Source organism: Oncorhynchus clarkii, chromosome 4 (genome assembly GCF_045791955.1).
Source record: "Oncorhynchus clarkii lewisi isolate Uvic-CL-2024 chromosome 4, UVic_Ocla_1.0, whole genome shotgun sequence".
In the NCBI taxonomy this organism is placed as follows: Eukaryota; Metazoa; Chordata; class Actinopteri; order Salmoniformes; family Salmonidae; genus Oncorhynchus; species Oncorhynchus clarkii.
Genome location: NC_092150.1, coordinates 60446997 through 60462652, shown reverse-complemented (window position 1 = coordinate 60462652; position 15656 = coordinate 60446997). Strand labels below are relative to the sequence as shown.

The window sequence follows — 15656 nt, the reverse complement described above, 5'->3', positions numbered from 1 at the left end:
TAAAGGCTTGGAGATGCTCTCCCTTCGTAACAGAGGGTGTTTCCGTACTGTGTTGTCCTCGAAGCCTATATGACAGGCAGAGATAGCGGCTGAATAGACCTTAACAGTGAACTGTTTTTCGGCCACACCACCAAATGTATCCTCTCACAGGCCAGGTCCAGATGGCCATGGTTTCTTGGTGAGGGTGTAAAATCTCTCTGCCCACCTGGGTCGAAAGATCCCTGCGTAACGGTAGTTGTCAAGGCTTTTCAGAGCCTAACCAGAACCGCTAACCAGAGCCTCCCTGGCCATCGAGGGGCTAACAAGATGAGGGATAATACTTGTTCCCTCACTCTGTTTAGAGTGGGAAGTATCAAGCATAGAGGAGGAAAAGCGTAGAGAATTACCCCTTTGCCAAGTGTGTGCCAGCGCGTCCAATCCCAGTGGTGTATATCCTGCTATCGCCAAGAACAATAGACAACACGTCTTTGTGCTGTGAAGAGATCTACGGCGGCTAGATCGTATCACTCCCAGATCTGGTTCACCACCTGGGGATGGAGTCTACCCGTAACAGGTTCCCTCTGGACAAAAAGTAATGAGAGGAGTCGTGCGTAATGAGAGGAAGTGTGCCCTGCTACACAGTCTTGACAGCTAGTCTGTGTCGATGCAGAGAGCTAGTGGCACCCTGGTGTGTTGATGTATGCCACTACAGTCGTATTGTCTGTCCTGACAAGGATATGATAATATCGAAGGAAGAACAAAAAGTTGATCAGTTTGAATAAAACACTGTCAGCAGTTCGAGGTCATTTATAGTGTGGCAGAGCTGTGGGGACCCTCGTGCACTTCACCCCACCCTGTTCACGATGACACTACCCCTTAGGGGAGTGCGTGAGAAGAAGATCGAAGGGCTCTTCCAGTTACGGAGCGCTGAGAGACAGTCTGTGACAGTGGAAGCTCCTCAGAGGAAGGGGAGGATCATCCTCCTCAGTGAATCTCATTTATTTATTTATTTTGTGTAACATTTAAAAAGTTAGCCTTTTTAGATAAAATGATACAAAATATATTCACAAATAATTGATTCAAACACACTGTGTTTGCAATGAAGGTCTACAGTAGCCTCAGCAGCACTCTGTAGGGTAGCACCATGGTGTAGCCGGAGAACAGCTAGCTTCACCCTTTTCCATAGACTTACACAGTAATTATGACAACTTATGGAGGACATCCGCCAACCCATCAGAGCTTTTGCAGCATGAACTGACATGTTATCCACCCAATCAAAAGATCAGAGAATGAATCTAGTATTGAAAGTATAAGCTACAGCTAGCTAGCACTGCAGTGCCTAAAATGTGGTGAGTAGTAGACTCAAAGAGAGAGAAAGACAACGGCTTTGAACAAATTAATCTCTTTAAAAAAGAAGTGCAGGTCGGGACACGAAGTGAACTGTTGGATGCCCCTCACTGCCGCTGGAGACTACCCCTAGGTCGGACGTCCCCTCTTTCCCCGAGGGAATTAAGTGGGCGGGATCTCGATGAGGCAGCAGCGAAGGACCGCTTCCCCGTCAGCCTCTGTTAGGAGAGTCGAACTAAGGGTTCGCAGCCTGGTGCGTTGCTGAGGGTTTTGCATTGCAGACAATCCTGGTGCCAGCGTGTTGCCCTCTCCCTACCGCAAGGCCTTGGCTCATGGAAGGGGAGAGCGGGTTACCACGTTACCCAGATCTTGGGGACAAGCAGAAGTTAAAGGCTTCGCCTACCTTACAAAGTTCTTGTGTATCGGTTATGATGGCGACAGGCCTAAACAGTTCCTTCGGTGTGATAGGACTATGGAGGAAATCTGCCTTTTCCTTGTTCGAGTGGCTGGACATGTTGAGCCACAAGGCTCCACCACCGCAAGGCTCATGGCGCACCCACAACCTTGTATGACGACTCTGGAGGCCCGGAGGTTGAGATCTGAAATAACAGATCTTGTCCCATAGGTACTGGTACATAGGTAAGACTGTGCCTTTGCCTAAGATATGGCCTATCTCTAGCAACAAATTGGCCTGGTAAGCCAACAGTAGGGACATTACGTTCAATTCACATACAGAACATGCCGCAGATATGTAGACCTTATGGAATATGGAGGCGGTGAAACGCTCCAGGGAGAGCAGTGCTGGTCATTGACGAGGCACTGGGGTTGAGGTGGTTAGCCAGTGACGGCTCAACCACCGGCGGCTTGCCAAAGCCCTTGTCCTCCTCCACGATATTGAGTCTGACCACTGTCCGTCTGCAGACATTGATAAGTCCGGATCTGTCATTGGGTATCCTAGCTCCGCTGAGGTAGGAAGAGGGCCTCAAGCCTGGGGCTTCCTCTTCCCCCTCTTCTTCCTCTGGGAAGATGCCAGTCATTTCCTCATCATCAAACTTGTCAATGACAAGGTCCCCTTCCCCTTCCCCCGCTGCAAGCAGTGGTTTGAAGTCCTCTGGGTAACTCTCTGCTACCTCCACCCATGTGGGTTGAGGTTGCGTGGTAGCCTCCTTGCCTGCAGGCTGTGAGGGTGATAGGGCCCACAAAAGGACTGCTCTTCACAGCCTTCACTTGAGGGCGGTCTTGGGAAAGTCCATACCGTGCACATAGTGCACGGGAAAGCGAGTGCTGACTTAGCATGTTACCCAGCTTAGCTAAGTCTTCCGGCGAGAGCTAGCCCGTTGTAGTGTTTTTAGCTAGCTTTCGAGCTAGCTAGACAAGAGACAGAAGCTAGCAATGTTACCTTTGCAGGTAGTAATGCTGGTGTGTTTAGCTAACTTTCCAGCGAGCCTTGCGGTGTGGTCTAACTAAGTCTCGATAGCTAGCTGTATACTCAAAGCAAAACTTTCCTTTTGGTCAGTACTCAACACAATCGACAGGAGCTGAGGCCCCAAGTTTGGCAGTGTTAACCTTACTGTGCGCTTGAGAACAGTTCAGTAGGAAGACTTTAGTGAGCATAGTGAGCATAGTCTCTTCCGCAAGGAAGAGAGGCGAGAATGACCAGTGGGCGGGCGAGTGGCGCCTTATAAGGAGACCTGTCTGTCTCCAACAGACATTGTGTGATTGGTTGAGCCCAGTGATCAGGCGAGCAAAGTATTTGAAATTAAACCTGCTTTTCCAATGCATTTAGGCTTATCCAATGCCACATTGATATGACTGTTTGGATTTAAGCCTAATTTCAACCAAAACCTGGAAAGGTATATCCTACAAAAAAAAAGGCTTTACAAAATGTAATGAGGGTGTTTTTATAATGTAATGATAATAACAATTCAAGTGCTCACACATAACAGAGACTCATATCTTTGGTAGAAGCAGCAAATAGTGTTTTAGGGACCCATAAATGGCTGAAAATCAAGTTGATTAAGATTTTCCTCCTATCAATAGCCCATCATCAGCTGTTGGAATATCAAAACTGACCAGCGGATCAGTAGTATTTCACTCTATTATGGTTACCTTTGACCAGAAAGATCAGTGAACACAAACATTGGTCAATAGAGAGCTACAGATCACAGGGTTTTGTTCTAGCCCTGCACTAAGTTAGGTAATTAATTTCAATAAGATCATGAAGTTGATTGGTTGAATCAGGTGGGCAGGAGATGACATGGTAGGCTATCTGCCAGAGCCTACTGTTAGTATACAGTATGTGGTTCAGTGCTGGGCTGCCCCTCCACAATGTTTGGCCTCTGAGGCCCCTCTCAGGGCCCGCTCCTCCTTTAGGTTAGCCTCCTTTAACTCCTCTCTGGCTCTCTGCAGCAGCTCTGGGCACAGCAGCACATCCAGTGCTGTCATGGCCAGGGCCTTGGCCGCCCGCAGGGTGTAGAACTGAGCTTTATCATCACCTAGACGATGGATTCAGAGACACACACAAGTAAGCCTATGTGAAAAATGGTTGAATACTATATTACATAATATACAGTACCAGTCAAAAGTTTGGACACACCTACTCATTGCAGGGTTTTTCTTTATGTGTACTATTTTCTACATTGTAGAGTAATAGTGAAGACATCAAAACTAGGAAATAACACATATGGAATCATGTAGTAACCAAAAAAGTGTTAAACAAATCAAAATATATTTTATATTTGAGATCCTTCAAAGTAGCCACCCTTTGCCTTGATGACAGCTTTACACACTCTTGGCATTCTCTCAACCAGCTTCATGAGGTAGCCACCTGGAATGCATTTCAAATAACAGGTGTGCTTGTTAAAAGTTAATTTGTGGAATTTCTTTCCTTCTTAATGCATTTGAGACAATCAGTGGGGGGGGGGGGGGGGGGTATATAGATATATATACAGAAGATAGCCCTATTTGGTAAAATACCAAGTCCATTTTATGACAAGAACAGCTCAAAAAAAGCAAAGAGAAATGACAATAGATCATTACTTCAAGGCATGAAGGTCAGTCAATCTGGAAAATGTATTTGAATTTGAAAGTTCCTTCAAGTGCAGTCGCAAAAACCATCAAGCGCTACGATGAACGGCTCTCATGTGGACCGCCACAGGAAAAGAAGACCCAGAGTTATCTTTGCTGCAGAGGATAACTTCATTAGAGTTACAAGCCTCAGAAATTGCAGCCCAAATAAATGCTTCACAAATTCAAATTCAAATTGGCATCAAGAGTGTTACACACTTTTTTGGTTACTACATGATTCCATATGTGTAATTTCATAGTTTTGATGTCTTCACTATTATTCTACAATGTAGAAAAAAGTACAAATAAAGAAAAACCATTGGTGTCCAAACTTTTGACTGGTACTGTACCTATATTTTCACTGGACAGATACTGTAAAACAGGGGTAGGCAAACCTGTTTGTGTTTCATACATATTTTTTATTTTTATGCTGCACTCATATTTTCCCTTCTGGGACAATAAAGACTTACTGAACTGAACTGGAGAAAAAAATACTTTTATCTATCTAATGGAGTAGACTACAGCTCATTCAGAAAGTATTCAGACCCCTTCCCCTTTTCCACATTTTGATACGTTACAGACTCTAAAATGTATTCAATGATTTGTTTCCCTCATCAATCTACACACAATACCCCATAATGACAAAGCAAAAACAGTTTTTTAGAAATGTTTGCAGATTTATATATATATATTAAAAAAAACTTAATTACATAAGTATTCAGACACTTTGCTATCAGACTCGAAATTTAGCTCAGGTGCATCCTGTTTCCATTGATCATCCTTAAGATGTTTCTTCAACTTGATTGGAGTCCACCCGTGGTAAATTCCATTGATTGGACATGATTTGAAAAGGCACACCTGTCTATATAAGGTCCCACAGTTAACAGTGCATGTCAGAGCAAAAACCAAGACATGAGGTTAAAGGAATTGTCCGTAGAGCTCCGAGACAGGATTGTGTCGCGGCACAGATCTGGGGAATGGCAACATTGAAGGTCCCCAAGAACACAGTGGCCTCCATCATTCTTAAATTAAAGAAGTTTGGCGCACAGCCAAGACAGCCACTCCTGCGTTTCGGGACAAGTCTCTGAATGTCCTTGAGTGGCACCAATCCACCCTGACAGAGCTTGAGAGAATTTGCAGAGAAGAATGGAAGAAACTCTCCAAAGACAGGTCTGCCAAGCTTGTAGTGTCATACCCAAGAAGACTCAAGGCTGTAATCGCTGCCAAAGGTGCTTCAACAAAGTACTGAGTAAAGAGTCTGAATACTTATGTAAATGTTATATTTCAGTGTTTTATTTTTAATACATTTGCTACAATTTCAGAAAACCTGTTTTGGCTTTTTCATTATGGGGTATTGTGTATAGATTGATGAGGGGAAAAAAACATTTATTCAATTTTAGAATAAGGCTGTAACATAACAAAATGTGGAAAAAGTCAAGGGGTCTGAATACTTTCCGAATGCACCGTGTCTACTGTGTTTCTAATTGATTTCAGGTGTATGACAAAGACATACCAGCAGCTACGGTGTATTCCTCTGTGTGGTTTAGAGCATCTGAGCCAATGTAAAAGTAAGGGTGGATTCCGGGAACAATAAAAGACACATTGCCAAAGTCTGTGGAGCCTGTGGAGATTACAAACAATCAAAGGTCTTTCATTCTACATTACAGCATTACAGTTTCATTGCATAACAAGAACATTGCCTCTTAGTTCTTCCAATGACCACAATACGGCCTGTGGAAAGCACAGTGAGGGATGCACCATTGAGTTCCTGTCTTACCAGAGGTGTTTTTGAGGACATCTTCATCTGTAGTGAATTCCATCCCCAAAGCCTTGCCGTTTACCTCATACAACCCATGCAGGGTGGGATTCCGCAGGACATTGTGAAAGGCATTCCTTGCGAACTCCAGTTCAACCTTTAAAAATATATATATATTTGGTGAATCGCTTTGGATCAGGGTTAGGGTCAATTTGGAATTTCTGAATTTAATTATATTCAACTCATTGGCCACACCCAACAGGAATCAGAATTTGAATATCCTGTAAAAGTAACCGCCTCTTTACTGCCGTATCATGTCCCCTAATCTTTTGAATGGGCTTGATGATTATATTAGCAAATGCGTGAAAAACGCAGTCATTGATATACAGTGCCTTCAGAAAGTATTCACAATTCCTTACTTTATTCTACATTTTGTTGTGTTACAGCCTGAATTTTTAAATGGATTTTTATTGAGATTGTGCCTCTGATCTACACACAATACCCCATAATGTCAAAGTGGAATTTGGTTTGTAGAGAAATTTTGAAATTAACAAAAAAAATGTAACTTAATAATCTTGTGTCAATAAGTATTCAAACTCTTTGTTATGGCCAGCTTAAATAAGTTCAGGAGTAAAAATGTGCTTAACATATCGCATAATGAGTTGCATGGTCTCATTCCGCGTTCAATAAGTCCAGAGCATCTTATCTGAGTTTGACAGTTGTTTCACTGACTTTGCATCACTTGAGCCTATTGCCACTTATATGTGCTTTCCATTTGGCACAGACATAGATGTGGAAGTCATTGCCTCCAAAATGGGATCACATGTTCAGTTGGACACCACTATAGCAGAAACTGAAATTCTCACCCTTCAAAATGACATTCAGCTGAACTCCAGGGCAACCACTGAGATGAAGGAAGAGTTCTGGGAGCTACTGCTCGAGAAGTATCCCAACATAAGAAGATGTGCTCTCAACTTAACAGCCCTTTTTGGATCTACCTACCTCTGTGAGTCTGCATTTTCTCACATTAAGTACAGATCTACTATGACTGATGACCACTTTGTGGCCTGCACGAGACTTGCAACAAGTTGCTACAGCCTTGACAATAAAAAACTACTAGTATCCACGCAATGCCAAAAGTAACACTAAGGTAGGAAATTAAATTAGTTGCACTTATTTGTGGAAAACATGTTATTGGTCCACATTATATTTGGGTATCAAATAGCAGCAGGTCCATACTCAGTGGTGTGTTGCGTTTCATACATGTTGTTGGTTGGTTTAGATTTAGAGACTGGTAGAGCTCATCAGACTGGCAAATGAAAAAGTAGATCTCACATCAAAGAAGATTGGGTACACCTGCTCTACAGAATAAAAATATTCCAAAACATGCATCCTGTTTGCAACAAGGCACTTTAGTAATACTGCAAAAAATGTAGCAACAAAATGAATAGAAAGCGGTATGATTGGGGCAAATCCAACACCACACATCACTGAGTACCACTCTTCATATTTTCAAGCATGGGCGTGGCTGCATCATGTTATGGGTATGCTTGTCATCGGCAAGGGCTAGGGAGTTTTTGGGGTAAAAAGGTACTGAAGACAGGCAAAATCCTAGAGGAAAACCTGGTTCAGTCTGCTTTCCAACAGAGACTGGGAGACAAATTAATCTTTCAGAAGGACAATAACCTAAAAGAAATCTACACTGGAGTTGCTTACAAAGACGATATAGAATGTTCCTAAGTGACCTAGTTACAGTTGACATAAATCAGCTTGAAAATCAAGACATGAAAATGGCTGTTTAGCAATGATATTCAAAATAACTTGACATAGCTTGATTTTTTTTTAAAGAATAATGGACAAATATTGTATAACCCAGGTGTGCAAAGCTCTTATAGACTTACCTAAAAAGACTCACAGCTGTAATCGCCGCCAAAGGTGCATCTACAACAAAGTATTGACTCAGGGGTGTGAATACTTCTGTAAATGAGATATTTCTGTATTTCTATTTTCAATCAATTTGATAGAATTTCTAAAAAAATGTTTTCACTTTGTGATTATGGGGTGTTGTCTGTAGATGGGTGAGAAAACAAAAATATTTAACCAATTTTGAATTCAGGCTTTAACACAACAAAATGTGGAATAAGTTAAGGAATATAAATACTTTCTGAAGGCACAATTATATTTGTGTTTGTGGATATCATTCAAAAAGCCTACACCAGTTAAAAGACTAGGGAAATGATGCATCACTTGCTTAGCATATTGAATTTGAATTGAAGGAAGTAGAATTGAATTCAAACCAATTCAAAGAAATCAATGGAGACATGAAACATGAGTCTCAAACATTTGCCAAAAGCATCTGCCACATCTGCAAAGAATATAGATATTATTTCAAATATAAACTGGATTATATAACTGAAAGATGCCAAACAGTATTTTATTTGTATTTTTGCCATGATGTGTTAGGTTGCTCCCTTCAATTCTAGAGTGTTTGATCTAACGCATTCTGGGAAATGATTTTCCCCCATAATATTTTACAACATGTAAGTGAATTATGAATTATTACAGACAACCTACAAAATGTTCTTAGAATTTTTCCAAAGGACTGTAATTATTTAAATAGACTTTAGGATGAGTTTTAAATATTAAATGTTTCAAGAACATGTTAAACATAGTATTGGTAACCATACATGATGTCAAAATAAACATGTGCGTAATGATGTATGCAATAAATTATCCATTTTAATTTCAATGAATTTCATTGAATTAAATTCTACTTCCTTTCAATCAAATTCAATAAAAAAAATGCTGCTTCCTGTGGAGTGAGGCCAATTAGAATGTAATTAAAATTCAAGAATTTAATTTTAATTATAGACTAATTCATAACTCAATTCAGAATTGAATTAATTTTCCTACTTTGGAAAATTATGTTGAGGAAATTTGTTTGTTAAATATAACAATAATTTGTGTGACACGCAAAAAGATAAGTTATTCACATACAGTGCCTTGCGAAAGTATTCAGCCCCCTTGAACTTTGCAACCTTTTGCCACATTTCAGGGTTCAAACATAAAGATATAAAACTGTATTTTTTTGTGAAGAATCAACAACAAGTGGGACACAATCATGAAGTGGAACGACATTTATTGGATATTTCAAACTTTTTTAACAAATCAAAAACTGAAAAATTGGGCGTGCAAAATTATTCAGCCCCTTTACTTTCAGTGCAGCAAACTCTCTCCAGAAGTTCAGTGAGGATCTCTGAATGATCCAATGTTGACCTAAATGACTAATGATGATAAATACAATCCACCTGTGTGTAATCAAGTCTCCGTATAAATGCACCTGCACTGTGATAGTCTCAGAGGTCCGTTAAAAGCGCAGAGAGCATCATGAAGAACAAGGAACACACCAGGCAGGTCCGAGATACTGTTGTGAAGAAGTTTAAAGCCGGATTTGGATACAAAAAGATTTCCCAAGCTTTAAACATCCCAAGGAGCACTGTGCAAGCGATAATATTGAAATGGAAGGAGTATCAGACCACTGCAAATCTACCAAGACCTGGCCGTCCCTCTAAACTTTCAGCTCATACAAGGAGAAGACTGATCAGAGATGCAGCCAAGAGGCCCATGATCACTCTGGATGAACTGCAGAGATCTACAGCTGAGGTGGGAGACTCTGTCCATAGGACAACAATCAGTCGTATATTGCACAAATCTGGCCTTTATGGAAGTGGCAAGAAGAAAGCCATTTCTTAAAGATATCCATAAAAAGTGTTGTTTAAAGTTTGCCACAAGACACCTGGGAGACACACCAAACATGTGGAAGAAGGTGCTCTGGTCAGATGAAACCAAAATTGAACTTTTTGGCAACAATGCAAAACGTTATGTTTGGCGTAAAAGCAACACAGCTGAACACACCATCCCCACTGTCAAACATGGTGGTGGCAGCATCATGGTTTGGACCTGCTTTTCTTCAGCAGGGACAGGGAAGATGGTTAAAATTGATGGGAAGATGGATGGAGCCAAATACAGGACCATTCTGGAAGAAAACCTGATGGAGTCTGCAAAAGACCTGAGACTGGGACGGAGATTTGTCTTCCAACAAGACAATGATCCAAAACATAAAGCAAAATCTACAATGGAATAGTTCAAAAATAAACATATCCAGGTGTTAGAATGGCCAAGTCAAAGTCCAGACCTGAATCCAATCGAGAATCTGTGGAAAGAACTGAAAACTGCTGTTCACAAATGCTCTCCATCCAACCTCACTGAGCTCGAGCTGTTTTGCAAGGAGGAATGGGAAAAATGTTCAGTCTCTCGATGTGCAAAACTGACAGAGACATACCCCAAGCGACTTACAGCTGTAATCGCAGCAAAAGGTGGCGCTACAAAGTATTAACTTAAGGGGGCTGAATAATTTTGCACGCCCAATTTTTCAGTTTTTGATTTGTTAAAAAAGTTTGAAATATCCAATAAATGTCGTTCCACTTCATGATTGTGTCCCACTTGTTGTTGATTCTTCACAAAACAATACAGTTTTATATCTTTATGTTTGAAGCCTGAAATGTGGCAAAAGGTCGCAAAGTTCAAGGGGTCCGAATACTTTCGCAAGGCACTGTATTTCTCTTAAATTATTATTTTTCTTCTTTGTGGTGATTTTGTCATTGTGCTTACTTCACAGCCAGTTGCCATGGCAGCGGCTCTAAAACACATCTCAGCCTTGGCCTTGATGGTGGGCAAGTCTTTACGTAAGGGAGTTCGGAGATAGTACTCCAGCTCTGTGTAGGCAGGGATGATGTTGGGTTTCACCCCTCCATGCTTGATGATACCTGCACAGGACCACACAAGAAAGCAATGTAGAACTATATTTGGTAAATGTTTGCTGCATAGAGTTTGCAGGCCTCCCATTCCTTCTGCGTAGAGTTTAAAATGGCTCTGAAGTTGTTATTGTGGAAATAAATATTACTCTTGAGGACAAGATCAGGAGGAACATACAGTACGTGTTTATTTTAACTAAGCTGTCCCTCACCGTGGATTCTCCAGTCTGGCTTGAGTTGCTGTCTGAGCACTGAAAGGTTATTGTAGGCAAGGACAGCAGCGTCCAGCGCGTTGACCCCTTCCCAGGGATAGGCTGCAGCATGAGATGCCTTGCCATGGTATCTCACTATGACACTGGAAATAGAAAAATTGTGCCAAAACGCTGGTCTTTACCCATAAAATATTGGGAGCATATTTAGAGTGTGTGACTATCTGAATATATATATATATATTTTTACACAAGTTTACTATTCTATTAGTCAGTACCACTTACAACATTTTTGAGTGTGTATCAACTTATGCCTTTCACTGGTAATGAAACAAGAAACCAGACCTAGGCCTCAGAGTCATGACGTTGGTCTGGTTTATTAGCGGTATCTCACATGTTGCAACTGGTCTGACTGCAGCCTGAAATAGCACTGCAATGCAGCTAGGGGCCCCAGTACAGAGTTCATGCATATTTTACAAGGGGTTCTCTGCCAACAATGGATTGCACTCTACAACATGGATCTCTACCTAATATGTTTTCCGTTCTAGCAGCCATTAACTATGACAAGTGGGATTATGAAAGATTGCGTACGTTTCCCAAATGTACCCTTTTAGTAGTGCGCTATAAAAGGAATGTAGTGCCATCGGGTGCCACAAAAATACAATTAGACTGTTGTGTGTGAGCCCTTGAAATAACCTTACTCATGTTCAGCCACATCTGGCAGCCAGGAAGCATCCTCCTGTGAGGGATGAGCCATGAATACCACGTCCATGCCATCAAACGCTCTCTCTCTTATCAGGTCGATTTTACCCCCTCCATCCTCTTCTGCTGGGGTTCCCAACACTGTCACCTGTGGAGGAAGAGTTGGCTGGTCAATGTGTCCAGAAAATGAGCATTAGGTTCATGCAAATCCTATTTTACAATGCACTCAAGAAAGATGCTTCATGTTATTGGATGTGTAAGGGAGGTTACTCTAGAGTTGGGGGTTTCAGTGAGGTGGCAACAATGCAGAGCTGATTTTCTTTCCCAGCGTGAGGCTTTTATTTGCATGTGGAGATAATAGCCAGCTATATTTATAGGCAATTATTTTTTATAAAGACTTCCCCATATGCGTTCTCCTGTTCTATTGGTTTTCTTTCCAGGTTCTTTCATTGTCAAGCAGCCAAAGGCATTATCCTACTCATATTTGCAACCCATGATAGTTGTTGCATCTTCAAATCCCTCCTCTTTCTAAACGGATATTTCCATCTCTGTCGATGAAACCGCTTGCATGTGCGGTGCGCATTTTAGAACGGTGTTTTCCCGCAAATTGCATTTTTGAACATTTACGCTTAGGCCTACTGCTGTGTGTACATTGTTATTTTGTGTTTGATGCACCATTCTCTGTAAACCCTAGACACAGTTGTGCTTGACAAACCCAGGAAGCCCGCCAGTTTCTGAGATCCTGGAGCTGGCGCGCCTGGCACAGACGATCATACCATGCTCAAAGTCGCTTTGGTCACTTGTTGTGCCCATTCTAATGTTCAACCAAAAAGTAACTGAATGGCTCGATGTCTGTCTGTCTGCCTGCTTTAGCAAGTCACGGCCACTTGACTCAATGTCTGTAGGAACAAACCATTTTCGTGAATGTTTGAGAACAACTGGACAATAGAACTCACAGGACTGAGCTTGCATTATGCAGGTTTACATCGTGTAGGCCTATGCAACTGCAATTAAAAAAGCAACTCACAGTCTATGTGTAGACGTTCAGGTAGGCTAATAATTGTGGATTGAAAAGGTCAAGGTAGCCTAGCCAGCCCAAGTTGAAATATAAACCAATCACATTCACATTTTCAGAAAATTAATTTATCCTTTATAAATAAACATTACAAATGTCTTCATCCTTGCCAGGGGGGACAAGGCCTGTAGCATATGCAGCTGCAGTTGTAATCAGTAGCCTACAGTTGATCACAGTAGACTACAGTTGATCAGACTGAAAAATCACCATGTTTCCATCATATATTTTTTCAATTTAACTGGGCAAGCCAGTTAAGAACAAATTCTTATTTACAATGACGGCCTAACCCGGACGACTCTGGGCCAATTGTGCGTTGCCCTACGGACTCCCAATCAGGCCGGATAGGATTCAGCTTGGATTCGAACCAAGGTCTGTAGTGACGCCTCTTGCACTAAGACGCAGTGCCGTAGACTGCTGCGCCACTCGGGAGCCCCATACAGCATGTCAGATCGGTAATGTTTAGGTGTAGGCTGATGCAACATTTCTGTGAAGAGTTTGTGCTTGTGTAACTCTGGCGGGAGTGAGGTGTTTTCATTCTTGCTTTATTCACGGCCGGGGAATTTATCTGAGGTCGTGCAACCCGATACGATTCATGGTTGCTGCGTTCACGTCGTGAGAACATAGCAGGGGTGAAATGTAGGTGCAACTCGATATGACATGTGCCTCTGTTCACGACAGGGGAACTGAGCAGGAGTTAACGACTTCAGTGAAACTCCACGTGATTATTGCATTCATATGTTCTGGTGTTGCACTTGCATTCAGTAGTGTCTATGAGTCACGTGATTATGAAGAAAGGACACAGATGGTTCCTGACGTGAGAGATTCACTGTGGTGTTAAACAGAACAACTGGTGCTGTGAGATTAGGATATCAGGACCTGTAACAGTAAAGCAAAGGATCGCAATATATGGGAAAATGGAATGGCTGCAGTTTTGCCGTTATGAGAACATGATGAATGGAATGCTAACGCATAAATGTACTAAAGTGTGTATTCTTCTTATTCTGTCATTTTGCTGTAGGCCTATTAATGTTATGTATTATGTCATGCTTTCTGTTTTGTGTGGTCCCCGGAAATATCGCTGCTGTAGCTAATGAGGATCCAAATAAAATACTAAACAATAAAATGAACACTGGAGGTAAGTGCCTTGTGGCCGGCTCGCACGACCGGTTATGTCGGTGAGACACACAGAACCTGTTTCCAATATGGACTGCTAAATTGTGCAAGAGTTGACAAACTATGAAGCAAAACAGTAGGCATACTTTCTCATTCTTGTTAACGCTTTTGAATCAACATTTTCATGAAACTGTGAGCATGCACGTAAAATATATCTTCAAACATTTTACCTGTACAGGGACTGGGAAATCGGGTGTGTGTTCTACCAAAGCTTTTAATCCGATCGCTGCAGCAGCTCCTATTTCCGCAATGAGGTTATGGCCACATGCATGTCCAATGCCTGGCAGTGCGTCGTATTCACTCAAGAAACCAACATTTATGACATTATTGTTCTCCTTGCCACCGACAGGTCCCCATATGGCACGGAATGCTGTCTCGAGCTTAAAATGACTGTCCACAGTCCATCCCTTCTCCTCTGAGAAAAATGTAACTAACCTGTCGTGGGACTTTCTTTCTTCATATGCGAGTTCTGGGCAACTCCATATGTCTTTACTAAGACGATGAAGCCTGTCCTTGGCTTCGTCGATACAACTGCCAACTTTTTGTTTTAGCTCCAGGAGCGTATCTGTAGCGTGCTGAGCCATTTATAACGAGTCGACTGAGTCAGCACTAAACACTGGACTGCAGACAGTAGGGAGTCTTCATTTGCTCAGATTGACTGGAGTGTCGGATTTAAAATCTTGGTCAAAGGGCATGTTTATGTTTTATAACGGGAATGTTACACCAGGGCCGGACTACTGCATTTGGGGCCCGGGGCACCGACAGTTTTTGGGGGATCAGCCAATTTACTGCATTTCAACACATTTTGCCATGGTGCCTTGAAAACAATGTGCTGTTTTATAATGCTATTCTATACATTTTGTAATGAGGCTAAATGAAAATGCTGCCGTTTTAAAACACATTTTCTGCAATTCTACAGTTTTTGCCATGGGGCAGAGATTTTTTTGTTGCTATTTTATAGCAACAAAATGCTTTTGTTTCATGCTTTTGTTTACATTTTGCCATGAGGCTGGAAGAAAATGTGGCAGTTTTAAAGTTAATTTCCTTCTAGTCTACACCTTTTGCTATCATATATCTGCCCCCCCCCCCCCAAAGAAAAGATTATCCTACTTGACGAATAGCTCTATAGTCGTGGCCAAAAGTTGAGAATGACACAAATATTAATTTTCACAGAGTTTGCTGCTTCAGTGTCTTTAGATATTTTTTATCAGATGTTACAATGGAATACTGAAGACTAATTAAAAACATTTCATAAGTGTCAAAGGCTTTTATTGACAATTACATGAAGTGGATGCAAAGAGTCAATATTTGCAGTGTTGACCCTTCTTTTTCAAGGCCTCTGCAATCCTCCTTGGCATGCTGTCAATTAACTTCTGGGCCACATCTGATGGCAGCCCATTCTTGCATAATCAATGCTTGGAGTTTGTCAGAATTTGTGGGGTTTTGTTTGTCCACCTGCCTATTGAGGATTGACCACAAGTTCTCAATGGGATTAAGGTCTGGGGGGGTTTCCTGGCCATGGACCCAAAATATCA

General features: G+C 41.7%; 1 protein-coding gene across 1 annotated transcript; it reads right to left on the bottom strand.

Annotated features, from left to right (window-relative positions):
• Nucleotides 1-3213: 3213 nt before the first annotated feature.
• LOC139407030 (xaa-Arg dipeptidase-like) lies at nt 3214-14803 on the bottom strand. Its single transcript, XM_071150321.1, has 7 exons — nt 14292-14803; nt 11873-12021; nt 11175-11317; nt 10820-10974; nt 6170-6305; nt 5906-6013; nt 3214-3821 (listed from the first exon to the last, which is right to left on the bottom strand). Exons 1-7 carry the CDS (start codon nt 14703-14705, stop codon nt 3631-3633), a joined length of 1296 nt encoding a protein of 431 aa, XP_071006422.1. The 5' UTR covers nt 14706-14803; the 3' UTR covers nt 3214-3630.
• Between the last annotated feature and the right edge of the window lie 853 nt (nt 14804-15656).

Excerpts from the sequence above, each read along its gene's own strand:
- LOC139407030 (XM_071150321.1), bottom strand. The coding sequence starts at position 14,705 with ATGGCTCAGCACGCTACAGATACGCTCCTGGAGCTAAAACAAAAAGTT. Across the intron at positions 10,975-11,174 it reads GCCAGACTGGAGAATCCACG|GTATCATCAAGCATGGAGGG; the intron begins GTGAGGGACAGC and ends GGTCCTGTGCAG. Across the intron at positions 6,306-10,819 it reads CCATGGCAACTGGCTGTGAA|GTTGAACTGGAGTTCGCAAG; the intron begins GTAAGCACAATG and ends ATATTTTTAAAG.